The sequence below is a fragment of the Equus przewalskii genome, chromosome 11 (assembly GCF_037783145.1).
Source record: "Equus przewalskii isolate Varuska chromosome 11, EquPr2, whole genome shotgun sequence".
Classification (NCBI taxonomy): domain Eukaryota; kingdom Metazoa; phylum Chordata; class Mammalia; order Perissodactyla; family Equidae; genus Equus; species Equus przewalskii.
Genome location: NC_091841.1, coordinates 23,565,574 through 23,592,705, shown reverse-complemented (window position 1 = coordinate 23,592,705; position 27,132 = coordinate 23,565,574). Strand labels below are relative to the sequence as shown.

Here is a 27,132-nt window from a genome sequence, read left to right as displayed (position 1 = left end):
CTTTATTCATAATTGCCAAAACTTGGAAGAAATCAAGACCTTGTACAATAGGAGATGGGATAAAGAAACTGTAGTACATTCAGACAATGGAATACAGTCCTAAAATTTGGCGAAATTCAATTTTGAAAAAAATGAACTATAAGCCATTAAATGACAAGGAGGAAACTTAAATGTATATTACTGAGTGAAAGAAGCGAACTTGAAAAGTTACATACTATATAATTCCAGCCATGATATCCTGGAAAGGGCAAAATTATGGAGACAGTCGAAGACGAGTGGTTTCCATTGGTAAGGGAGGAGAGAGGGATGAATAGGCAGAGAAGAGGAATTTCAGGATAGTGATACTATTCTGTATGATACTATAATGCTGGATGCACGTCATTACACATCTGTCAAAGCCCATAGAATGTACAACCTCAGAGTAAATTCTAACGTAACTTGACTGATTGGTAATGGTGCATCAGTATAGGGTTGCCAGTTATAACAAATGTACCATCAGATGTGGGATGTTGGTGTGGGATGCTGTGCATGTACGGATATAAGGGGTGTATCGGAACTCTCCGCTTCCATCTTCAAGTTTTCTGTGAACGTAAAACTGCTCTAAAAAAATTAAGACTATAAATAAGACAAAGGGAAACATCTTGTTAAAACATTCTCTTCAAACAAGAAAAAGATCAGATAAACAATGAATCAGTGAGTTAGTCACCATATACAGATAATTGATCAACTATCAGAGAAATCTAAGATAATCTACAGAAAAAAAATTATTAGAACGGATTTAAGTTCATTATGTGGCTGAATACAACATCTGCATATAGACCTCAATCACTTTCCTATAAACCTGCTATTACTGTTTCGTTTCGTGACATCACGGAAAACATCATCCGTTGGCGATACAAACAACAGCAGCAGCCACGGTACATTGAAATATACATGATCGGAAATATGCAAACCCTTGAGGATAAAATCATGAAACCTTACTCACAAATATAAAGAGGAATCTTAGAAACAGTGCCACACGCTTTGTTCCTGAAGGAAATATTAGGAAATTTAAAGAAGTCAACTATTCTTGAAAGATTCTACAAATTCACTCCAGCCCACAGCAGAATCTTAGCCGGCCAGTCTTACACTTTGTTTTGAGTTCTGAACTGCTGTTTGGATCTTTTAAAATTTGAACGTATTCATTTATTGAGCAGTGGGGAAGAGCCCAACTTTAGGGCCAGACTACCTGGGTTCAGGCTCAGCTCTGGCACTTTCTACTTATAGGGACATCAGCAAGGTGCTGACATCTCAGCCTCAGTTTCTTCATTCATAAAATAAGGGCAACAATAATAGTGCCTACCCCATAGGATTTGTGTTAGGATACATAAACTAACAAGAAAAATGCTAGGAACAGTGTCTGGCAGTAAATGTCAGCTATTACACTCGTGGAACAAAAGGAAAAAAATATAAGCAGTAAGTCAAATAAAATAAGTTGCATCATTCCAAAAGTCAAATATCCAACTGAATCTAACTGACTCTGCCAATGAGGAATGCTTATTTATCCTAAATGCTAACAGAGTGTGCTTCAGAATTCAGCTCTGTTCCATTGGAATTTCTTTCAGTTAAGAAGAGACCATTACTTTCAATCACTTAATTTATTGTCTTATGGACACCTCTAAGTGACTGTTATTGTGATTTCAAAATCCTAAATACTTAATATTGGAACTCGGTACAGGAGGGTGGTGGGTGGGGACACATATTATTTATCCCCAAGGCACACAAGGTCTCTGGACTCATGTCCTCCACAGGATGCACTGATCACACGTGTCCTCTTGTGAGGCTGAAATCCCAGGGATTCTCTAGGGCTTAAGTTTCTAATTGATTAACACATACATGCTGGATAGAAACACTTAAGAAGCATCACTTCTGGATGGGAATGTCCACATACACTTTTACAGTATGTACCATGCGGTTACACTTGTTCTCATTTTCCCCCTCCCCTCTCATATACATTCTTGTTCCAGTTTAGAAAGACAGAAGGCATATACATCATCCATCAGAACTTACACAGCATTGACTCTACTTGTACAAATATCTAGAGTCAAAAAATATAAATGTAAAGTACTATTTTGTGGTACACAAAATTTTTTCTATAGAAAGTGGATTCTGATTCCTTGCTTTGAATAAAATCCAAGGAGGACCTAATTTAGCTGTGGCTTATAAGTAATTAAAAATATTTTTGACTGATAGATCATAATGTCGTTTTTAGCCCATACCCCAGAGGAATTCGAGAATCATTTGACATCAATTCCACAGAATCATTTTTTTTTCACATTTGCGCATTCAAGCGACTAGTATTTTCAGAGTTTACATCTATAAAGATGAAAAACATTATTCAAACTGCCTAATTTTTTCAGTAAATGATATTGTCCATGGATATATAAAATCTGAAAAAGTTCTCATCCTGGTCATTAAGAGAGATTTCCAATAACATTTTACTTCATATATTCAAGAAATACCAAAAATTGAAATACATACATCTGTTCTGTATCCAGAGCTGTAAGCATCTCTGCTGGTACCCAGATCACTGATGTACCTCATCTTACAAACTCATCTAAGCCATTTCTGTACTTCTTTGCTTGCCATCGTGCACTTTTGAGCCTATTCACTTTATGCCCTGAGGTTCCTCAGGGAAATGTGTGAGCTAATGGAGCCACTCCTTACTATTCCCAAAGACTTCCTGCCTTGACACCTAATCTATACTCAGATTTCTTGCTATAAGCTCTGAGCTGCAGAGGAAGGGCCATGACATGGAAAAGGCCATTGGGCATCAGAGATTATTTCCTTTCCCTTGTTCACCAATTTTTGCGATGAGGTGATGGTCTTGTGATGTCTAAATCTTTTTTCTGGGTTGTTTCCTAGGAAAAAGAAGGTAGAAAAACATCAGAAATTTTTGGCTTGCTCCTGAGTTTTCCATAACAATTTCTCACTGCGTGTCCCTGCCCTAATTGTGCATTTCACAATGCTGGAAATCCAGTCCAGGTGCCATCTCAGACACAACCCGGAGTTTGAGGACACTTCATCCAACAACACATTGGCTTCATACACCATCACCCAGCAATGAGGACTCCCATGACCCACCTGTACCATATACTCTCCCTGGATGTCCTCCCCTTACTTCTTGGGAAGGCAGAAGTTTGTTCATCACAATACTCTTTGCCTCAGTAATACAATCTTTAACTTTGTATTTGAAAGTAACAAACTTACAGAAGAGCTGCAATGATATGTACACAAGAAGAACATACGTACACATTTACCCAGATCCACCTATTATTGACTTGTTACTCCATTTGCTCCAGCATATGGTCCCCTGGGTGGGATTCTATTTAAAAAAGACCAAGACCAAGGACCTCAACTTATAAGACAAATTTTCCAACAGACATGCCAAGTTGTAAACATCAAATTACAACCATATATCACATCCCAATCCCAGGGCTCTGGCAAAGTCATACAAAAATCTAGTGGCAAATAAGGGACTAAATAAATTACAAGGAAGATGCCTCAAGTGGTTGAAAGCCCTCTCAATGACGTAATGAACATCAGGCTGCATTGAGATGACTGTGGAGCACTCGCATATGAAATTGTCATGGGTCCATGAGATTTCTAGGATTCTTCAGTGGTTTCTTCCACCATTAGAAGACACCTGAACACCAAGGATTCTCCCCCAACCCAAACTCCTTTTCATAAGGAGCAAGGCTATCACACTAAGGTAAAGCACTGTTCTAATACCTCTGTTCTACCTGAGGAGCTGATCTGACATAAAGGGATTCCAGAGGGAGATCTGCCTTTCAGCAATGAAGCCAGGTCATAAGAACTCTTCTTGACCCCACAGTCAGTAAGGTGAGCTGGACCATTCTTCAGGTACATGCATCTCATTATAAATCAGCTCCACGTGTGAACAAGGCCCTTGAGGACAGTAAGTCACAACCACATCAAAGGTACCACCCAAACAGGGGGAATGTGATTCTTCTGCTGACACAGGTGTCATTTAGGACAATGAAGACAGGCACATTTTCTCCCAGAGAAGAAAGTGTTACACTGTGATATCCAGAACAGGTTGAATGAAACTGTTGATGAATTCTGGAAGAGCTGTATGGAGAAAGTGGCCAAATAACCTGAGGACTTGTGAGGAAACTGATGAATTACTACTCACTGTGGGATCCCCAAGACTATTTACTTTGCTTAACTTTATACTCTGCTCGCCAGAAAGACCTTTCTCCTTGAACGGTCTTTTCTGGTGATGTGGACAATGAAAGCTTTCTGTTTCTTGTGGTTATAGCCCTCCTTAATCTCCATTACCATCTAAATTCATGTACACACAGGTTTATCATCTCCCCCCAAATCTTGCTCAATGTATGTCCGATTCTCATTAGGAGTAAGGCACAAGAACTTATAGGAATTTTTCTTATCCCAGCGCTACCTAGTACATGAGTATTGACCAATAAAGTGTAGGTTTTGGTTAGTCGATACATTTATTATGCTGTTTAAGTCGTGTTTATCATGTTGTACGCAACAAACTTGCCAGGCACTGTCTTTTCTATAAGCCAGACAAATGTTCTCCGTTGGGGTGAAAATAAAAGCAAAACTCTGTAGATTATATCACTGTGTGCTAGACAGGGGCTGTATTTTGCTAGTTGCAGCTTTACTTTCTATGATTCATCTCTTTATTGCTAAAACTGAAGGCCTGCAGGTTACACTTCCGAGACTCTCTTGCCAGCTGCCCTCTTGTTAGAGTCTCCAGTGGAAGTTGGGTTCTCCCAACTGATGGGAGATTGGAAGGTGGGAAGAGTCATATTTTCTCAGCTTTTGATGTCACCTCAGTGGTGGTTGAAGAAGCAGTGTCTATAGTAACCACAGAAGCCCACTAATAGCTGTGCTTAATGAATTATGGGAGCGCGGAAAATGATCACCTAACTAGGGGGCATTCAGGGAGGCAGCTTGGAGGGTATGACTTGAAGAAAAAGAAAGCATCTATGCTGGAGCAACAGTCAACCTTCAGCAGCTTTGCAAAGGGTCAAAACAGAGGAAGATCTGACCTCAGTGCATGCTGGGAACTGAGCCACATGGACTTCTGAGGAAGGGAGTGAAACTGCAGCCAGGTGAACTTAGGTTGGCAGCAGCTCATTGCAGGTGCTCTGGACCAGTACTGTCCACCCCAATGGTTTCTTGAACCCACATGTAGAAATCCTCTCTGGAAGTTGCCTCAGACTGTCTTTGGGGACTTCTTATTCCTTTCCCCTTTTGTTTCCCCTGGAAAGGAGGAGCAGGGATCAAAGTCCCAGCTTTATTGAACCTCTAGGAACAACGAGTAGTAAGGGAGTGAGATGAATCATCCTCAGTTAGAGAATGCAACGGTCCAATTTCTCCCAGCATAATTGAGTCTAAAAATTGATTCTATTCATTCACTACTGATTGAGCACAAAATCTGTGCTTGCTCAGGCAACAAGGAAAGAGGTGAAAATACCAAGGTCTTCCTCTCAACACGTGCAGAGTGGAGATGATTTAAAGAAGCAAAAACAGAGGAACATTTTAAAGTTACATCCACTTTAGTGACACGGCAGAGATTTAAACCAACACTAGGCCATTTGTTTGGGAGGGAGGGGTCAAAGGGGCTTTTTTATAATGATCTCCCTCTCAGCCAGGCAAACCCACTGGGAATGAGGATGAATGTTCAATCCATGCTTGGCTGAGGTTCAAATGTGGTGAAGATTTGGGGTGGTTTCTTTAGTCCATTCAAAGTCTCCTGGCACAGCCTTGGAGCATCTCCCATGGACTCTGAGGCCTTAGATTGAAGTGTGAAAGCGATCAAAACCTTCAAGCTACTTAAACTCCTAGTGCTCTCAACAGTAAGGAAATTGTGAAGGTCTTAGGATCTCTGTGTCAGGATCCATGGGCAGAAACCAATGCATATGTCCTATTATTTCAAACCTCGGTTATTGATTTCTAGTTTTATTCCACTATGGTGGGAAAAGACACTCGGCATGATTTTGCTTGTCTTAAATTGTTAAGACTTGTTTTTTGACCTAACATATGATCACTCCTGGAAAATGTTCCCTGTGTACTTGAGAAGAAGACATATTCTATTGCTTTTGGGTGGAATATTCCTTAATGTCTAGTAGGTCCATTTGACCTGTCTGTTGTTCAAGTCCACAGATTTTCTATTGATTTTCTGCCTGGAGGTTCTATCTATAATTGAGAGTAAAGTATTAAAGTCTCCTACTCTTTTTATATGGCTGTCTATTTCTCCCTTCACTTCTGTCTATTTTTTCATGATGTACGTAGATGCCCTGATGTTGGGTGCATAAAGTATTTATAATTTTTATAACTTCCTGATGAATTGACCGTTTTATCAGTAAATAATGACCTTCTTTGTTTCTTATGACAGTTGTTGACTTAAAGTCTATTTTATCTGAAAGAAGTATTGCCAATCCTGCTTTCTTCTGTTTACTACTGGCATGGAATATCTTTTCCCATCCATTCACTTTCAGCCTATGTGTGTCCTTAAATATAAAATGAGTCTCTCGTAGACTGCCTTTGGTTAGATCTTTCTTTTGTCCATTCAGCCACACTACGTCTTTTTTTTTTTAGATTTTTTTTTAATTTTTTTCCTTTTTCTCCCCAAAGCCCCCCAGCACATAGTTGTACACTCTTCATTGTGGGTCCTTCTAGTTGTGGCATGCGGGACGCCGCCTCAGCGTGGCTTGATGAGCAGTGCCATGTCTGTGCCCAGGATTCGAACCAACGAAACGCTGGGCCACCTGCAGCAGAGTGTGCGAACTTAACCACTCGGCCACGGGGCCAGCTCCCCACCCTAGGTCTTTTGATTGGACAGTTTAACCCATTAAGAGTCAAAAGAAACTACTGATATTGAAGAGCTTACTATTCCTATTATGTTCATTGTTTTCTCTCTGATTTTCACTGTCTTGTCTACCTTTACCTCTCTTGTGATTTTTTGTTGTGATTCGTGGATTTCTTTTAGTAACCCGCTCTGATGCCTTTTTCTTTTTCTTTTTTGAATTTGTTGTAGGTATTTTCTTTGTAGTTACCATGAGGCTTACGAAAAGTATATTATAGTTATAACAGTCTATTAAACCTCAATAGTACTGAACTTCAGTTGCATACCTAAACTCTTCACTTTTCCTCCTACCTCCTCACACTTTATATTATAGACATTACACTTAACCTCTTTTTATATTGTGTATCCCTTAACATACTTTCGTACTTATACTTATTTTTAATACCTTTGTCTTCTAAATTTTACACTAGAATGAAAGGCAATTTAAACACAACCATTACCATGTTACAATATTCTGTATTTGTGTATAAATTTACCTTTACCCACGGCTTTTATACTTTCACATGCTTTTATGATGCTATTTAGCATCTTTTTGTTTCCATGAAAAATTCTGTTTTGCATTATTTGTAAGGTAGATTGAGTGGTGATAAAATCCCTCAGCTTTTGTTTGCCCTGGAGAGTCTTTATCTATCCTTCATGTCTTGTAAAGATTTTAAATTTTATTCTAGGAACAATGTAGAAGAACCAAATAATTCGAAGATAGGGCTTGAAAAGAGTCGTCCTCCAGTACATATTGGTATTAAGTTTTTGTTTTTACATTGCCAGTTCATCTCGTGTAGTTTTATATCCTCAGCCGTATGATCATTAAGATGTATTTACTCTTTCATCCTTTGGCTGTTGAAATTACATGTTCACAGCAATAAGATTGGTCATCCATGTTGTTACTAATTTTCTTACGCTATTTTCTAAAAAAGTAGAATTGTTGAATCCTTCCCTTCATTTTTCTAGGGATAGTTTTGATGGGCATGGTATCCTAGGTTGGCTGTATTTTCTCTCAGCACTTTGAATATCATACCTCATTCTCCTGGTCAACAAGGTTTCTACTGTAACATTCACTGTCAGTCTTATGGGACTTCCTTGTATGTGATGAGTTTCTTTTCAACTCCTAGTTTCAAAATTCTCTTTATTTTTACTTTGAAAATTTGATCACAGTGTCTCAGTGTACATTTCTTCAGTTCATCCTAGTAGGCTTTTTCGAGCTTCGTGGATCTGGATTTCCATTTCCTTCACAGATTCGTGATGACAACACTTAACCACTTGGCCACTGGGCCAGCCCATCATGAATTCTTAATAAATAATGCTGTGTTTGTGTGTATGTCTGTGTCTGTTTGTGTAATAGGGGAGAACCTCTAAAGTGTAGGTCCAAGGAAAGGAGCCTTTTTCCTGGGTCTTATGGTGTCAAGGGCCCTGAGGTATTTTGCAGAGGGAGGAGGGGAGGGCCTCATTGTAACTTTTGTGAATCTTAGGTACTTTTAGACACTTCTCCACAGAAACATTAAATATTACATCTTACCACTACATTGGTATAAAGATGAATATATCCACACTCGTTCATTATCACCATGGTCGCTTTTCTGGGGGAGAGATTATCCCTGAGCTAACATCCACCACCAGTACTCCTCTGTTTTTCTGAGGAGAATTGGCCCTGGGCTAAGATCTGTGCCCATCTTCCTCTATTTGTGTGTGTGTGTGTGTGTGACACCTGTCACACAGTGTGGCTTGATGAGTGGCGCAAAGGTCCATGCCCAGGATCTGAACCAGCGAATCCTGGGCAGCTGAAGCAGAGCAGGTGAACTTAACTGCTGTGCCACCAGGCTGGCCCCTACTATAGTCACTTTAGGTGAATATTTTTAAAGAAATTGTAACATTTATGTGGAACCATAAATACATTGTGTACCTAATGCCCTGCATGTGTTATCCTGGTGGAAGAGCCAGCCCTGGTGTGAGCTGAATTGTCCTGAGAAAGGGTCAAGGGTCTTCTTGGGTGAGAGGACAGCCCAGGAAGGAAGACGGACCTGCTGAGATGTGATCAGAAAGGGTGGCACTAACTTATCCCCAGTGACAGGAGTGTGGGCACTGATAAAGAAAGGAGAGCTCAGGTTCAATGAAAACTGGCTTGCGTTGCTTTGTTCCTACAGAACACACACATTTCCCTCAACCTTCACTGCTTTGCAGGGCATTGTGGGAATGACGAATGGACCACATTGCCACTTGCAGGGACAGGACTAGGGGGTGTCACACAATTTAAGGGGTAACAAAAATTTCAGTAATTAGGGTAAATAATATTTTAATAAAATATTTTTAAAAATCAACATTAATGCCATATATCAATTGTAAAATCAAGACAGGATCCACCCCTGTTTTGCATGAGTCACCTTCCTGGCTGGCTCTATTACTGGTCTTGCACACTTGGGTCAGGGACAGAGAGAGCTGAGAGAAGAGCCTCACCATGGAGCACAGGGCTCAGCATGGAGATGAAGCCTGCAGTGGATCAGGAAACTGAGCAGGACCCAACCAGCAGAACCTCTGTGTCTGAGGGTGTCAGAGACAGTGCTGGGGGAGACGGGGTGATTAGGGAGGAAAGTCACTTTTCCAGAGAGAAGGTCAAGGTTGGGCTACACATTGGAAGGAACAAAGGCTTCTCAGATTCTTCAATCCTTCATCCATGAGATCTTAATGAAGAATTATGCGTGTGAGTGTGTGCATGTGCACACGAGCAGACACCTGTGTGATCGCTGAGGCTTTCTAAACTCTCAACTTTAATCAAATAACAAAAAAGAACTTTAGGGCTGCAGATACTTTATTGAAATGGAAATGTAAATGAGGTTTCAACAACTGTCCTGCAATTTGCAGAGCAAAGACATAAAGGAAAGAAAAGCTGTGGTTTTTAGCAATCGGCAGTGGGTTTCTGACCATTCTATGTAGTTCTCTGAGCCAGTTCTTGTGGAAAGTTAAAACGCAGCACACCAAACACTTTCAAATATTGCTTGCTGGAAAACAGAAACAGAGACATCGCTTAGACTTTCAATTCTCTCTTACGAAGTAAAATCTTGAAAAACAAACGCTTCTCATTGTTTTCCTGGGTTTGTCCACAGACATTGGACATCCAAGAAAGTTAGTGCTGGTAGTAAAATCAGAATTGCCTTGCTGTTCATTCTCTTGTTCAGGGGACAGTTATTGATCCTAAAATGGTGCTGGGGTTTCCATATCTGTTCCTCACCAGGAACCCCATTTAATAATTTTTCCGTGTTTCTCGTTCTTGGAAATAACTTATCCAATATATATACTGTGTGTATTGTCAGTTTCCGACATAGAATTGTTGAATCTCAGCTCAAATCCAAGGACATGTAAAAATTTTGAGTTCCGGTGTTGCCTGATGTGTCAGAAATATAGAGAACAGTCTGATGCCTCCACCATTACCTTTGTGGTCTACAGAATATTGGAAATGCGCATTCTGAGTGATTAGTCTAGTCCAGGTTTTTAAAGAAAAATCTACCATATCCCTTTATTGCAGGGGTTGTTCATTTTTAAAAAAATTAATTATGGTAGATAGACATAACATAAAGTTGACCATTTTCACCATTTTCAATACACACTTTAATAGTGTTACGTGTACTCACTTTGCATTCCAGCCAGTCTCCAGAACACTTTCAACTTGGTAAAGTGAAACTTTGTACCTGTTAAACAACTCCCATTTTCCTCACCACCCAACCCCAGGAAACCACTATTCTACCTTCTGTTTCTATGAGATTGGCTGCTCTAGAAACCTGATACAAGTGGAGTCATGCAATATTTGTCTTTTTGTCACTGGCTTATGCCATTTATCACAACATCCTCAAGTTCATCCATGCTGTACACTGTGTCAGAATCTCCTTAGTGATGTACACGTTTATCTGTATTCTTTTGGCACTATTCCTACATTGTCTACTCTGGAATGTTTTAAATAATCTACTAAGATAAAGAATAAATGCTAGGAAAAAGCTAAACAATATCTCCTTATAATTAGAAAGATTTACTCATTGTTATACACTGATTGTTGTTTTCAACAATTCTATCACCCATGGTGGATTCATACCCGTGATCTGCTGTTGTTGTGCAAGGGGTATTTAATTCGTGGTTGAGGGATCCAATCACTTACACTAACAAATTTTGATTCAGTTGAAGTTGTATTTTCCATTCTTTAAATAAGATGAGTGGAAACTTCCTCAAATGGAATTTTCTGGACTCTGTCAAAAAATTCTTAAGATCATGTTATCATTTGCTTCTATGAAGAAGTGGATCTTTTTGTGGATCACTCACATAAGTGAGGGAATTCTTAAGAATCAGATGTTTTTACCTTGATAGAAAACGTGTGTGCATGTGTGTGTGTGGACTAGAAAGCTGAGGAGTAGGTAAGCCTTTGCCTGAGCATTGTTTCCTTCTTTTGTCTTTCATCATTGGCTAAACATTCCACAAAGTGAAGAGGAGAATCAGCACTAAGGCCCTGATGGCTGTCTTGATGTCACAGTATGCACACTCACCAAGAATTAAATTCACTGAAATAAAACAAGGCATGTTCATTGCTGCTTTGGCATAATTGGTGACAAACTTAGAGTCGGCATTTCCCTGTCTAGCAGTTTAAAAGCACATGAGAAAAAACTGAAATTACCATCATCTGATCAAAATTGGCCAAAGTTTCATTTGACTGGTTGAGATAACATTGCTTCAATTCCATTGCGGCCTTTGCAGTGGCGTTATCTGTTATGAACTCTTGAAAAGCTGCTACATACTCAGCCGGGGACTGTGTAGGATCAGTTGTCTGATCAACCAAATCCTTGTAAACACTGCAGCCAGAACCTGGGACAAAAGCATGCAAATTTGGGCTCAAGTGTGGAGGTGTGGACCCATTTTGGGTGTACCTGCAATAGTCATATTCTTAAATCCCAACAGAGACACACATTCAGAAAGATTATGGCAAATAGTGTTGAGTTCTCAGTTCTAGGAGAGTAAACTCAGGATCTGGGGCTTCCTTTAAGCCCTAAAACATCTGCCCTCCCCACTTCCTGCCTTCACAGCCCAGAGAAGCCAAACACTGTGCAACCATGAGAAGCGAGGACATTGGAGAAATGAGATGCTCTTTACAGGGGTTTGGGGACCAGGAATTCTTCCACAGGGGCCCTGGCAACAACCTTTAGCCCAAGGCCTGCCCTCCCTGTCAGTCCTCACCTGCACAGCAGTAAAGCGGGAAGGCCGCCAGCATGAGGACCGTCACCAGCTTCATGGTGGAGGCAGCTGTTGTTGGAAGGTCTCTGATGTGGCAGGGATGAAGGGAGTCACTCTGGAAGGGAGCATAAGAACTCCTTCTTTTATTCTCCTGGTCCCCAACTTAACTCCTCCCCTAAATGAGGGAATGAGTCACACGATAAACTTGGCTCTGGACCAGGAAACAACAGGGAGAATCAGCCAGAACCCAGCCAGCCTGTGTTCTGTTTTCAGAAAGAAAGGAGATAGAGCCTTTTGGACCCAAACAATTTTGAACCACAAACAATTTTGCAACTGTAGTAATGACACATGACTGAGATGAAACTAACTTAAGTGGGCTTTCTAAATAATAAAATAAATTACATGATTGTGAGCCTGTGTTGTCATCCTGGCATTCTTTATTATTATTGTGGTCATCATTATCTCCTCCTCATCTTCCTCTTCTTCTTTCTCTTCTCTTTCTCCTTCTTCAAGGTACAAAAACCTTCATATTCTGTGTATCTGTTCCGGCTGGTTTACCAAACATCTGGGCTCGATGCAATACCACATACCTCCTCCAGGAAGCAGACTTCACTTGCCGATAGACACGTTTTCACTCAGGGGCTTGAAGTTTGGGAAATAGTAACATCTCACCTCTCTGAAGTTTGTTTTTACAAAGAATATCTCAGTTAACTCAATTTCATCAACTCACTCTATTGTAAATCTACAAATTAATTTTCTTTTAGTTTTTGTGAGCTGTTTAGGGTTTTTCTTCCACTGATTCAAAGGATCATGTGAAGAAGTAGAATAACTCATTGCTTGAAAGATGCGGTGCTGAATGGTGGGGTGAGATCGGGGCTCATGCAGGTGTGCGTTTCAGTCTTAGATGCAACACCTAATCACGAAGTTCCTTGGGAAAGTTAAAGTGCTGGTCATTCTGAGCTTCCTTTTCCTTATTTCTAAAATGGGCATAAGTGATACTGTGCCTAGTTTTGTAAGAATGAGGGGCACTCTATTAGGGAAACTATCACAGAGCTTAAAACAAGGTAATCGGGAACAAACTAGAGATTTCATCCATCTAACCATCCAGCCAGCCAGCCAGCCACTACTCATTGTTCAACAATAACCATGAGCTTCTCCTATGACAGGGTCCTGTGCTACGTACCGTAGATTCAGTTGTAGGAAGACGTTAGAGGAGGACCTTGCTCTGTGGAGCTCACTTCTCACCAGGGAGACAACAAACAAGCCTACAGCAGAATGAATGATATTACACAGAGACTGTGTAAAGATCAACACGACCCCCAGGGGCAGAGTCCTGCACAGAGGTCCAGGCAAAGCTATAGGAAGAGGGACTTTTAAGCTTGGATGAGCGGACAGCGATGTCCAAGGGAAGATCTGGGGAAGAGAGTTCTAGGCAGAGGGAACAGCAAGTACAGAGGTGTGAGAACAGATGGCACTTGGCAAGGTATGAATGTGTTCCTCTTGGTGTCAAGAGAAGGACAGGACAGCCTCATGGGATAGAAAAGCCACACGGGATAGAAAAGCAGGGGTAATATGAAAGTTATGGTAACTAGGGAAACAAAGTGGCTTAGGTTTAAAAAAAAAAAAAAACAGAAATGGATGAGGGAGCCAGAGAGATGAGTCAGTAGGTAATTACCTCTGAATGCATTATTTGCTGACTGGATTATTTGAAACTCATATCTTTCCATCATTCAGTGAGAGTGTAAGTTGCCAAGAACAATACTGATTTAGGAAGAGGCTAGAAACAGACTAGTTTATGTCCTCATGACCAGTTGACCATTGCTGGTGATCTTCATTCGAAAGGCAAGTGAAGGACTTGAGTAATGAAATGTGATAATGGTTCCTTCTCCAGGGCTTAATGGGGACTCTGTCTGATGCCCTAGTTGTTATGGACCTGCCATGTCACCTGCTGGGACACTGAACCCTTAAGAGGTTTCTTACTCAGCGAAAAAAAAGAGATCTCACATCATGTACAAGGTGCCCAGGATACAGATGTGTGTTTTCTTTACCTCCATCTTTTCTCCGTACAACTGAAGATGATCTTTCTCGGGTGAATCAAATAATAACTCAGCATTTACAGGAGAAATTGAAGAAACCAGAAGGTCAGAATGCTTGTGTTGGTGCCTTGAGTTTCTCACTTCTCAAAAACAACTTTGACTCAGGTCCTTACATTAAGGTCAGAAGCTAGAGGAGTGAAGTAGCCTTCAGTTTTGCTGTTTGTGTGACATTTATTGATTACCTACTAAGACAAACGATGGTGTTGCTATGAACCATTCACAGATTTAACCATGGATACCTGTATCTTGGGGTAAAGTATATGGTAAGAGGGAATCATATTTGGCCTGTCCTCAGGTTCACACAAGACCTGAGATATACTCACACTAACATTTTAGTCATTTGAGGCCTTGCCATACTTAAGATAAGTAATAACATTCAGTGAGAGCCATTTTTCTCAGTGACTCATGCATTGGTACAAAAGCCTGCAAAAGAGTTATTTTGAAATTGAGATGATCTTTCAGATCTTTTAGTTGTAAGTTACTCATCTGAATCAGGCCCACAGTATGTGGGGTAAGAGATGCTTCATTTCTTTCTTTTTGCTCATTCTGTAAACCTGTTCTTCACCTCCAGGCTGTTGGAACATTAACCTCAGGCATGTTCTTTGGAGGTGAACCTCTTCTTCCTTGAGATCCTGCCAAAGTCTAGACCATGGATGGAGAAGTACTTTCCCAGGATAGAAACTTCAGGAAAGACTGGTTTGAGGACATCTTGGTTGTCAGTGAGATGTCCATTGTTCGTGGTATCCAGGCCATTCCCAGACCAGGCATCTCTCTTGCCTTGGGCCCTGCCTGGTGTGGAGATTTCACAGCTGTGTCTTTTATAAAATGGGAAAAGTTTGAGGATTGCTGTGAGGCCTAAACAAGTTAAAACATGTAAGTCCTGATCAGGGCTGGGTACAGAGTAGGTGCTATTTCCATGTCAATTTCAAGAGATCAATTTTATATAAATGAGAAAGGTAATATGATAAACCTTGAGGGCTGACTAGGACCTTCATAGACCAGTGAAGACTCTGCTTCCACTTTCCATTCTCTAAAAGACCAGGAGATAATTGTGTTCGGATCTGGGGTTAAAGTCCTAAGCTTGAAAATAAAGCACTGGATTCTTTCTCAAACATATTCTACATACTGTTGGTGTATTAATTTTCTCAATAACCAACACCAATCCATGGTTAGTTGTTTTCAAAATTGAATAAAACATAAATGGCAAATAATTACACAACACTTTCTTGACATAAGGCACTGGTGAAAACCTTTTTTTAATCGTCACAAGAACCATCCAATGAGTGGGGTGATGATAAAATTTATTGGCCAAACTTGGGTACTTTGGAGGGTGAAACAAGTCACTAAGTGGGTGGAATGTCGGGACAGCAACATAAACCAGGATTCTTCTGAGCAAAGTGAGACGTGTTGTCTCCCTCCATGAGGTGGGCACATTATTTCTTCCCAGTGGCAGAGAGCAAGACAAGAGAGGTCAAGTAACTTGACCAAAAGCACACAGCTAGTGAGTGGCAGAGTTTGGATAAGAAGCCGGGTGTTCTGGCTTGAGAGACAGATCTCAACACTATTGATCTCCTGAGTTTGAGCCTTAGGGACCTTCACTTTCTGGCTCAGACGGACCCTTGCGACCTCGATCCCACAACTGCCCAAGGTGATCTCCAGGTTAATTTCTGTGCAGGCCCCACAGTTTCAGCTTGAGGCCTTTGCTCCCTGTGAACTCCCCTCCTCAATTCCTTGCCTCAGTTCCACTGAATTGAAACTCCTTATTGAATCCCAATGGCACATCAAAGACAACTGACTTCTTGTTCCCTTTCCTGGCCCCTGAATCTCTGGGAAACTCTCTTCCCAGGATCTCATGGCTCTCAAAGTGCAGCTGTCCCCTGACATCCCAGGACCTGATCCCATGGCCCTTTCCTCCCTGTTCACGCTCCTTGAGGGCATGGCCTGTGCACCTCAGCTCTTTGTGTGACAATAGTCCACATGTAGCTGCTTCATTAATTGTTGTGTAGCAGCATTTCAGGACAGATTTTTAATTTTCAAAAGAATTCTGATTATTACAGGTTTTATTATTAGGTCTATTCAGACAGAGAAGCTCATTTAAATTAGACTCATTAGCAACGGCAGGGTATAAAACCAGCACTAAGATTGTACATCAACCTGACGTTGTCTTCTTTCTGTTCTTGGATAAAGACTTTGGAGTCACAAAAGGGAGGACACAGGTGAGGAGAGGAGGAAGTTGGAGCCCCTGCCATCAGGGACTGGGCCACCTCAGTCTCCCTGTTTCCAAGAAGTAACCATTACCTTGATCCAATGTAACCCGGATTCGTCTAACGACTTGGGAGAAGGAGCCGGATTTGCCAGCAGAGCCAGGATCAGGTATTTTCTTTGGCTCGTTCTCCTTGGCTCATTCACCAAAACCATGAACTTCACACAATGTGACATTCTCAAAAAAGGTGTGGTTAAATATTTCATCCCCAAACATACCTGATAGCTCACATGATTCATTAGATATCTGTACCCTTGTCTTCTCCATTCTGTTAGTAATTTTCCCTCCACTGCATGCCCACATTTTCTTGCTAACGGTAGGCATCCACGGTTGTGAACCTCTGGTCCTTAGGGGTGTTACAAGGGGTGTGTGGAGGACCTCATATAAAGTATTTCCACTGCTTAGTAGTGATTGTCTTCTGGGGCTGACTTACTCCCTATTCTCACTCACTCCTGTGGACACCGTCAGTGTCTAGAGATGTTTGTGTTGTCTCCAGATGGTGAGTGGTGTCCTATTGGCATCAAGTGGGTAGAGACCAGGGATCATGCTAAACAACATGCTAGAGAAATGTCTAAAAGCATTTGGCCTTGTGCTGAAGGATCAGTAGTGCAAGGGAGCCTCACACGGTGGACAGTGAGTGGAGCCCCAGTGCAGACAGATGCCGGCAGGAGTGTGGGCATCTCTACCCTCTAGTGTATGGAGCTCAGCTTCATGGCCATGCCTCTGCCCAGACTGCTCCCTACACTTTCTCTGTTTCTCCTCCAGTTTGTCCTTCAGGATCCAACTCAGACATCACCTCCTCACAAAGTCTTCCTTCCTGGAGAATGCAAGCTCATAAGGGCTTTGTCCTTCCTTGAATTTCTATAGGCCTTTAATTTCTATGATAGAATCTTGTTCCAGTGATATGCCTCATATTTTCTTCAGTTCTTGCTTTTATGTCTTGTCATTTAACAGGATAATTAATTCCTTAAGGAAATCCATTAATTCTTTCCACAAAATGCATCAAGTTTCTCCTAAGTTTGGTGAAGTGTAGATTCCAAGTTAACCTCAGATCATTTGCAGCTCATAACCGATTTTTTGCCAAATTTTGCTTCTGCCTTTTTTTCTTATCCTATCCTTCCTTTTCAGTTCTGTCTGACAACTTCTTGTATTTTCCAAAATTTTTATTTTAAAATAGTGATATAGGAGCATTGTTCAAAAATGAAAATACTGAAAATCAGCTCAGAAGAGAAGCACTAGACCCCTGTCCATCCCAATCCACACCACGTCGTCTCACACTCACCTGCCACTTCCTCACTGTGTCGCCTGACATTGACATGTTCTAAATATTGCTTTCCACGGTCCTCTCCTCATTCATCTGTCAAAATCGATGTTATAGCCTGTGTTTACTGGATTCCATGATTAGCTTTCTTCATCTTCTCTTTGTTTTTGGTAGATCATATCCTGTGACATCTGAGGTAAAGCTCACTGGAGATAAAACTTTTGAAGATTTGTACTTCAGAAATATTTTTATTGATCTTTATGCTTAAGTGACAGTTGACCGCACATAGAATCACTTTCGTGTACTGTTATATGTTAGAAGCTCTGAATTTTGTGTGTTACTCCTGTGTCTTCTAGTCTTGCGTTAATTTGATTTTTATTCCCCATCCTTGGATATGACTTTGATTTTTTTTCTGAAAGAGATACCTTCACCACCAAAAGTCTAGTTTCCATTTGTCACCATACATATGTGGCCTTTACCCTTTTTGCCCTCCCCGCACCCTTTTCCCCTCTGGTAACCAGCAATCTATTCTCCTTATCTATGTGTTTGTTTGTTTGTTTACCTTCCACATGTGAGTGAAATCATAAGGTATTTATTTGTCTTTCTCTACCTGACTTATTTTGCATAGCATAATATCCTCAATTCCATCCATGTTGTTGCAAATGGCACAATTTTGTCTTTTTTATGACTGAGTAGTATTCCATTGTTTGTGTGTGTGTGTGTGTGTGTGTGTGTGTGTGTATCTTCTTTATCCATTCCTCTGTTGATGATTGATGGTCACTTGGGTTGCTTCCATGTCTTGGCTATTGTGAATAATGCTGTGATGAACATAAAAGTGTGTATCTCTTTTTGAACTACTGTTTTCATGTACTTTGGATAAATACTAGCTGGATCATATGGTGTTTCTATTCTTAATTTTTGAGAAATGTCCATACTGTTTCCCATAGTGGCTGCACCAGTTTGCATCCCCACCAGCAGAGTTTGAGGGTTCCCTTCTCTCCACATCCTCTCAGCACTTCTTTCTTATCTTTTTAATAAGAGCCATTCTCACAGGTATGAGGTGATATCTCAGTGTAGATTTGATTTGCATTTCTTCAGTAATTAAGCTGTTGAACATCTTTTCATGTGCCTATTGGCCATCTGCATATCTTCTCTGGAAAAATATCTGTTCATATACTCTGTCAGTTTTTTTGATCAAGTTGCTCATTTTTTTGTTATTGAGTTGTGTGAGTTCTTTATAAATTTGCAAATTAACCCTTTGTCAGATATATTATTCACAAATAATGTCTCCCAGGTGGTGGCTAGTCTTTTTGTTTTGTTGATGGCCTCCTTTGCTGTACAGAAGCTTTTTAGTTGGAGGTAGTCCCATTTGTTTATTTTTCCTTTTGTTTCCCTTGCCTGAGTAGGCATGGTATTCGAAAAGATCTGCTAAGACTGATATCAAAGAGTGTTCTGCCTGTATTTTCTTCTAAGAGTTTTATGGTTTCAGGTCTGACATTCAAGTCTTTAATCGATTTTGAGTTACTTTCATGTATGGTGTGAGATACTGGTAGACTTTTATTCTCTTGCATGTGGCTATCCAGTTTTCTCCATTGTATATTTCTCCATTTCTGTCAAATCATTTCTCCACTGTGTGTTCTTGGTTCCTTTGTCAAAGATTAGCTGTCCATCAGTGTGTGGTTTTATTTCTGGGCTCTCAATTCTCTTCGATGGATCTGTGAGTCTGTTTTGGTGCAAGTATTTTGCTGTTTTGATGACTGTAGCTTAGTAGTATCCTTTGAATTCAGGGACTTCCAGCTTTGTTCTTTTTTCTCAGGATTTCTTTGAATGTTCAGGGTCTTTTGTTGTTCCATACAAATTTTAGGATCCTTTGTTTTATTTCCATGAAAAAAGTCTTTGGGATTCTGTTTGAGATTTCACTAAATCTGTAGATTGCTGTACATAATATGGACATTTTAACTATGTTTATTCTTCCAATCCATGAGCGTGGAATCTCCTTCCATTTCTTTATGTCTTCTTCAATTTCTTCCAATAATGTCTCATAGTTTTCAGTGTAATGGTCTTTCCCATCCTTGGTTAAATTTATTTCTAGATACTTTATTCTTTTTGTCACAATTGTAAAGGGAATTGTATTCTTGATTTCTCTTTCTGGTGGTTTGTTATTAGTGTATAGAAATGCAACTGACTTTTGTATGTCGATTTGTATCTTGTAACTTTGCTGTGTTTTTAAATTATTTCTGATGGTTTTTTGGTGGATTCTTTAGGGTTTTCTATATATAGGATCATGTCATCTACAAATAGTGACAATTTTACTTCTTCCTTTCCAATTTGGGTGCCTTTTATTTATTTTTCTTGCCTAATTGCTCTGGCTAAAACTTACAATACTATGTTGAATAAAAGTGGCTAGAGTGGGCATGCTTGTCTTTTTCCCATTCTTAGAGGAATAGCTTTCAGTTTTTCACCATTGAATATGATGTTGGTTGTGGGTTTGTCATATATGGCTTTTACTATATTGAGGTACTTTCCTCCTATACCCATTTTATTGAGAGTTTTTATCTTAAATGGATGTTGGATCTTGTCAAATGCTTTCTCTTTATCTCTTGAGATGCTCATGTGGTTTTTATTCTTAGTTTTGTTGCTGTGGTTAATCACAAGGATTGATTTGCGGATGTTGAACCCTCCTGCATTCCTGGAATAAATCCCACTTGATTATGATGTACGATCCCTTTAATGTGTTGTTGTATTCTATTTGCTAATATTTAGGTGAGTATTTTTGCCTGCATGTTCATTAGTGATATTCACCTGGAACTTTCATTTTCTGTGTTGTCCTTGTCTGATTTGGTATCAGAGTAATGTTGGCCTCATAAAAATGCATTAGGAAGCATCCCATTCACTTCAATTTTTGGAAGAATTTGGAAAGAATTGGTATTAAATCTTTTTTGAATGTTTAGTAGAATTCACCAGAGAAGACTTATGGTCATGGACTTTTGTTTTTGGGGATGTTTTGCACTACTGTTTCAATCTCTCTACTTGTGACTGGTCTATTCAGATTATCTATTTCTTATTGACTCAGTTTGGAAGGTTGTATGATTAAATGAATTTATACATTTCTTTTTGGTTATCTAATTTGTTGGTATATAGCTTTTCCTAGTACGTTTTTACAATCCTTTGTAATTCTGTGGTGTCCATTGCAATTTCTCCTCTTTCATTTCTGATTTTATTAATTTGAGCCTTGTCACCTTTTTCTTAGTGAGTCTGGCTAAAGATTTGTCAACTTTGTTTATCTTTTCAAAGAATCAGCTCTTTATTTCATTGATCCTTTCTATTGAATTTTTAGTCTCTAGTTCATTCATTTCTGATCTGATTTTTATTGTCTCCTTCCTTCTACTGGCTTTGGTCTTTGTTTTTTCTTCTTTCTCTGGTTCATTCAAGCATAGTGTTTGATTGTTTATTTGAGATTTTTCTTATTTTTTGAGGTTGGCCCATATTGCTACAAACGTCCCACTTAGTACTACTTTTGTTGCATCCCATGAGTTTTGGTATGTAGTGTTTGAATTTTCATTTGTCTCCAGGTATTTTTTGACCTCTTTTTGATTTCTTCATTAATCCAATAGTTGTTCACTAGCATGCTGTTTAGCCTGCACGTATTTGTGACTTTTCCAGCTTTCCTCCTGCAGTTGATTTCTAGTTTTATACCATTTTGGTTGGAAAAGATACTGATATGATATCACTTTTCTTAAATCTATTGAGACTAGTTTTGTTTCCCAACATGTGATCTATCTTTGAGCATGTTCCTTTTGCACTTGAGAAGAATGTGAGAGAATTCTGCTGCTTTTGTATGAAATGTTGAATATATATTGATATGTCCATCTGGTCTAGTGTTTCATTTAAGGTTCCTGTTTCCTTGTTGACTGTCTGTTTGGATGACCTATGCATTGATGAAACTGGGGTGTTAACTGTTATTATGTTGCTGTCAATTTCTCCTTTAGATCCATTAATAGTTGCTTTATATCCTTTCAGCTCCTCTATTTGGTGCATAAGTATTAATGAGATTTAACTCTTCTGGGTGGAATGTGCCTTTTATCGTTTTTCTTTGTTGCCATTGTTTCTTTTTCCTTGTATTTTTGTCAGCCACTTCAGTTTGGTGATTTTATGTGACGTTTTTCTCTGTTTTCTCTTTATTTATGATTTGTGACTGCTCTGATTTTTTGTTTATTGTTATCATGAGATTTGTATAAAAGATCTCTGAGAAGAGATAGTCTTTTTTCTGCTGATAGCATCTTATCACCATTAGCCTTTGCAAATTCTGTCTTTCTCCTCTTACTCTTCTATGTTTGGCTGTCACAAATTCTTTTTTGTGTTGTGAGTTTGTGACCAAATTGAAGCGGTTATAGATATTTTCGATTCTTTCTTTCCCTTTAGCCTTTATAATTGTTAACTAACATACTCTGATATAGAGCTGAAGTTTTCTGCTTCAACTTGTCTATTTATCACCTTTCTAAAGCTTTGCAAACCTTGCTCTTTTTGTATCAAATATGAGGGCTCCTTTCAACATTTCTTGTAAGGCAAGACTGGTGGGAATGAACTACCTCAGGTTTTGTTTTCTGGAAAAGCTTTTATTTCTTCTTCATATCTGAAGGATAACTTTGCTGGACAGAGTATTGTTGGCTGATGGTTTTTGTCCCTCAATATTTTGAATATTTCATTCCACTTTCTCGTAGCCTGGAGAGTTTCTGCTGAGAAATCTGCTGAAAGCCTGATAGGGGTTACCTTGTAAGTTATTTTCTTCTGGGTCACTGGTTCAGCCCTGTGTCCTGAGTACTCAGGATGTATGCACCATCTGCCACTGGTAGGGGGACAGGGACTAAGCCCTGCATGCCAGGTCTGTTCTTGCCACCTCTGTTTGCAGGTGTGTGCACCAGTGTGAGGATCTACATTTTGGGTTCCTGCTGCTGGGGGAAGGGAAAGGTCTGTTCTCCTAGATCCATTGCCTCCAAGATGTCCAGTCTACCCACCTTCAGATGTGTAGATGCATAGATCTCTTGTGTGTTCTGTGGTACTGTGTAGGGAGTCCTTTGTTGGTTAATGGATATCTGACTCGTTGTAACTTAGAGAGGAGAGACAAAGGGAATCACTCACTCCACCATGATGCTGACATCAGCCTAATCTGGGCATTTAGAAGACCCATTAACGTATTTCATGCAAGAAAGATCTGCCTGTCCTAGAGAAGCTGGACCAATCCTAAAAGAGTATGATTCAATTCAGAACTTTCTTCTCTTCCTGTCTCTATCCTTTCCTTATGCACGAATAATCCCAGAAACTATGTTTAGTAGCTGGGAGAGAAAAAGTAGATGAAAAGGAAAGAAGGAAGCAGAAGTCTTAATTATGAATCAATGTTGTCTTAATTATTATATAAGCCTGAATATTCTAGTTCCTGAATGGAGGCATTAAGCTTCATATCATAGGAAATGGAGAGCATTGAAAGTTTGCTTTAAATGAGGTTGTGACAAAACCAGAGCTTTCTATTCAGAATATTGATCTTGTCATAGAGAGTGAGATGGCTAGAGGGGGAAGATACTTGAGGAGGAGAGCCTAGACAGAGCATGATAGGACTTGTCAAGGGGAGGAATTAGAAACCTCAAGGGATAAAGTCTTGGCTTTGCATAAGTCAATCTTTTGTACTTGTTTAAACACAATTTCAGTCTGAACCAGAGTTTGCTTAAAAATTAGTTATATCTTTAGCAAGGAAAAATCCAGATGGCAATTCAAACAGAGTTGATACCAAACATAATTAGACTTGAGGTGCCAACAGCTCTGAGAAAGCATGTCCAGTGGGGATTGAAACATAGGTTCTGCTCCCATTACAGTCATCTTTCTGCAGCCTCATGGAGAGCTCCGCCTGTGGAGTCTTTGCGTGTGTGCAAAAATTCACATAACATAAAATGTACTGTTGTAACCACGTTCAAGGGTACAATTCAGTTGTACTTATGAACTAATGTAGACATTAAAGTCATTCACAATGTTGTCACAAGTCTCATTTCCAGAAACTTGTCTTCATCCCAAAGAGAAAGTCAGTACCCATTACACAGCAACTAAACCTCTAAACCTCTCTCCTCCACACCCCAGTCTTTGGAGACTTGTTATCCCACCTGACAGCCTTAAACAGAAACCTACAAAGGATAATCTTCGTGTACAAGATTCTAAGCTTATTAGTTGATAGCAGTGAATCTCATGAAGGACCTGAAATTGCCAAATATGAAGGGCTGTAATGGCCAAAGAATGGTCTGAAGGTGACCAACTTGGTGACGCTTGGGGTTCTCTGACTCTCATGGAGAATCTGGTCCTCCTCCCTATTCACTGGGGGGTTGCCCTTCTCAGAGGAGAATGTAAAGAAATGGGGACTGCATGGGTTCTATTTGCGGAGACACAGATATATATGGGGCCTAGGTGTCACTTGTTTTTGAAATCTTCCCGGTTGATCTTACGCAGAGCCCAGGGTTGAGGAACTCTGGCTAAGAAATTCTTCATCCCCACAGTCAGCAGAGGGAACATCTTTTACCTTCCTGGAGAGTAGGAAGGAGTATGTGACACAGAACAGGTAAACTTTCCAGGGTAAAGTCAGGACCATAAGAGTGCTCAATGCATGTAAACTCTTAGTGTTTTAGAAATAATAATAATGCCTGATAATATTTACTGATTTCCATTATCAATTTATTCAATTTATCATCAAACAACTCTGTGATATGAATATTATATCACAGAAAGATAAAATGATAGTAGAGGGATATGTATGCCCATTTTGTGTATCTGTGTGCTTATCTGCGTGTTTATCTGCATCTGCGTATGTCTCTGTGTGTGTCCGCAAACATGTGCATCTCTGTGTGCTGTTGAGTGTAAAATGTCTGTCTCTGTATAAAGTTTATTTTAGGCTGTGGGTCTCAGAGAGGGCTTCTCAGAAGATGAGATGTGAAATATCCTATAGATACGACGTAAACTGTCCTGTGCAGGGAAGGATATGGAAGCAAAGGGCACACCGCAGGACTGGTGCAAGGATGTCATTCAATGTGTTGCATAAGCAAATGGCATATAGACCACAATGGTGAAGCACAGACTCCTTGGTGAGCAGGGAGATGAGGTAAGAGGGCTGCCCATGGATGGAGTCTTGGAAGTCCTAGTGTGCCACAGCAACAGTGGGACCGAATCCTCCAGCAATGATAACAATCTGAGTTTCTCAGGGTGTTGCAAGAGCTCCATGAATCCCTGTTTCCACTAAGCATAGTATGTAGATTGAATACATAACATGTTTCCCAAAATAGGGACTAATTTAAATGTACATATTTCCTGATGTGAATAAAAATACACATTTGTTGTAAAAGCATTGCTGATAATTGATAGTAGTAGATAGTAATTGTCTTCTACTTTTTCTATCAGAGTTTGTACATGTATACCTATTATTATTTCAGTGTGGGTTTATGATTAAAAATAAGTCCTCTTACTTGAAACACTTGGAATATGTGCCCACTAGTAACTCAGAGTTACAGAAATGAGATCACATTTACATTTTATTTTAAAAGGGTCACCTTGGTATCAATGAGGATAACATACTGCAGGAGGTATCTCAAGCCCAGGAGAACATTTAGGAGACTTTTGCAAAAACCAGGAAGGATTAGGACTGGATTGTGGTGATGGCTGTGGGGATGGAAATCAGGGCATGCTCAGAAGTGATGCTGTGCAATGGAATACTACTCAGCAATAAGAAACGATGAAATCTGGCCATTTTTGACAACAGGAATGAACCTGGAGGGCATTATGCTAAGTGGAATAAGTCAGAGGGAGAAACTCAAATACTATATTATCTCACTCACTTTAGAAGATAAAAACAACAACAAACAATCACAGAGAGACAGAGATGGGATTAGTGGTCACAAGAGGGAAAGCAGGGAGGATGGAGGGTGAAAGGGGGTGACTAGGCATGTATGTATGGTGACGGATTGTAATTAGTCTTTGGATGCTAATCCAAAAAGGAATCAAAACACAATGATGTACACCTGAAATTTATATACTGTTATAAGCCAATGTTACTGCAATAAAAAAAAAAGAAGTGATACTGTGGCTGTGGAGAGGGCAGAACTTAATGGACTCTTTGACGTCAGTAGCCACATGAGCAGTACAAAGCTCGTAAAACTCCCCAAAATATCTACATCTGAATCCTTGAACCTGGTCATACTATCCTTCCTGGAAAAAAAAGGACTTTGCAGATGTGATAGTTATAGATTTTGAGATGGGGAGATTATCCTGAATTTTCTGGTGTCCTCTAAATGCAATCCCATATATGTTGTATGAAGGAAGCAGAGGAAGATTTTACACACTCACAAAGGAGAAAGCAAAGAGGCCTCACGGGACAGAGATTGGAGTGATGTGGGCACGAGACAAGGAATACCATCATCCACCAAAGCTGGAAGCCGCTATGACATTTTCACCTTGGCTTTCCACAGGGAGTGTGGCCCTCCTGACACAATGATTTTGGCAGAGTGTTAGAGATTTTACACTTCTGTCCTCCAAACCTTAAGAAATCAAGTTAGTTTAAGGCACCAAGTGTGCGGTAGTGTGTTAGAGCAGACACTGGGAACTAACCCAGAACCTATGATGTATCCAAACTTTCTGAGTCAGCTGCCTCATTGGGTGGTGGGCCCATTGGCCAGGATGCGGGACACATGGAAGGGGAGCAGGTTGCAGGCAGAGAGTGAGTTCAATTTTACATATTCCTTCAGAAATAACTGTGGCATGCTGGAATGGAGTTGTCCAGATGGCAGCTGGGTGGTTGTTTCTGGAGCTCTTGGGAGAATTTGAGGGAGGAAGTATTAGCTTGAGATGTTGGTGAGTGGTGTAGTCATTGATGAGCCATGTGAGTGAGTGTGCAGAGTCAAAAAGAGTTGACTGAAATCGAACCCTGGATACTCACTATAAATTGAGAGGTAGATGAAAACAAGTTACACTGGACAGTTCATGCGATTGAAACCACAGTGAAGGGAAGAGGGCCAAGCAGGTTTCTTGTGGTTCTGATGAGGCCAAAATAGTAGTGATGCTGCTGGTTGGGAACCATGTGACTGGGCAGCCAGTTGGGCTGCAGGTATCCCTCAATGCAAGACCAGTAGCAGGAATGATTTAATTACTTTTTACCCTTAACCATCCTTTTCACTCATGACTACATAAATGGGAAATCTGTAAAGTAACGCAAAATGATTCGTGACCAAATATTTCCTCTTGTGATCCAGGCAGCTCAGGCTGCCATGGGTAACTGGACGATGGGTCTCTGAAATTTACTAGGGACAACACACAATGGCCACTTCATGACGAAAACCACCCCAACTCGAAGGCAGACTGTTCAATAATCACAAGACAAGTAGAGAAA

At 40.1% G+C, this 27,132-nt stretch overlaps 1 protein-coding gene across 1 annotated transcript; it reads right to left on the bottom strand.

Moving 5' to 3' along the window:
• Nucleotides 1-9,680: 9,680 nt before the first annotated feature.
• LOC103567047 (mammaglobin-A-like) lies at nt 9,681-12,275 on the bottom strand. The gene is made up of 3 exons (XM_008543632.2): nt 12,104-12,275; nt 11,547-11,734; nt 9,681-9,888 (listed from the first exon to the last, which is right to left on the bottom strand). Exons 1-3 carry the CDS (start codon nt 12,156-12,158, stop codon nt 9,850-9,852), a joined length of 282 nt encoding a protein of 93 aa, XP_008541854.1. The 5' UTR covers nt 12,159-12,275; the 3' UTR covers nt 9,681-9,849.
• Nucleotides 12,276-27,132: the final 14,857 nt, after the last annotated feature.

Bases quoted from the DNA above. Each gene is read 5' to 3' on its own strand.
- LOC103567047 (XM_008543632.2), bottom strand. From the start codon at position 12,158: ATGAAGCTGGTGACGGTCCTCATGCTGGCGGCCTTCCCGCTTTACTGC. The intron at 11,735-12,103 runs GTGAGGACTGAC...CTTTTGTCCCAG, and splicing joins CCCGCTTTACTGCTGTGCAG to GTTCTGGCTGCAGTGTTTAC. The intron at 9,889-11,546 runs GTAATTTCAGTT...TCTGTTTTCCAG, and splicing joins CCAATTTTGATCAGATGATG to CAAGCAATATTTGAAAGTGT.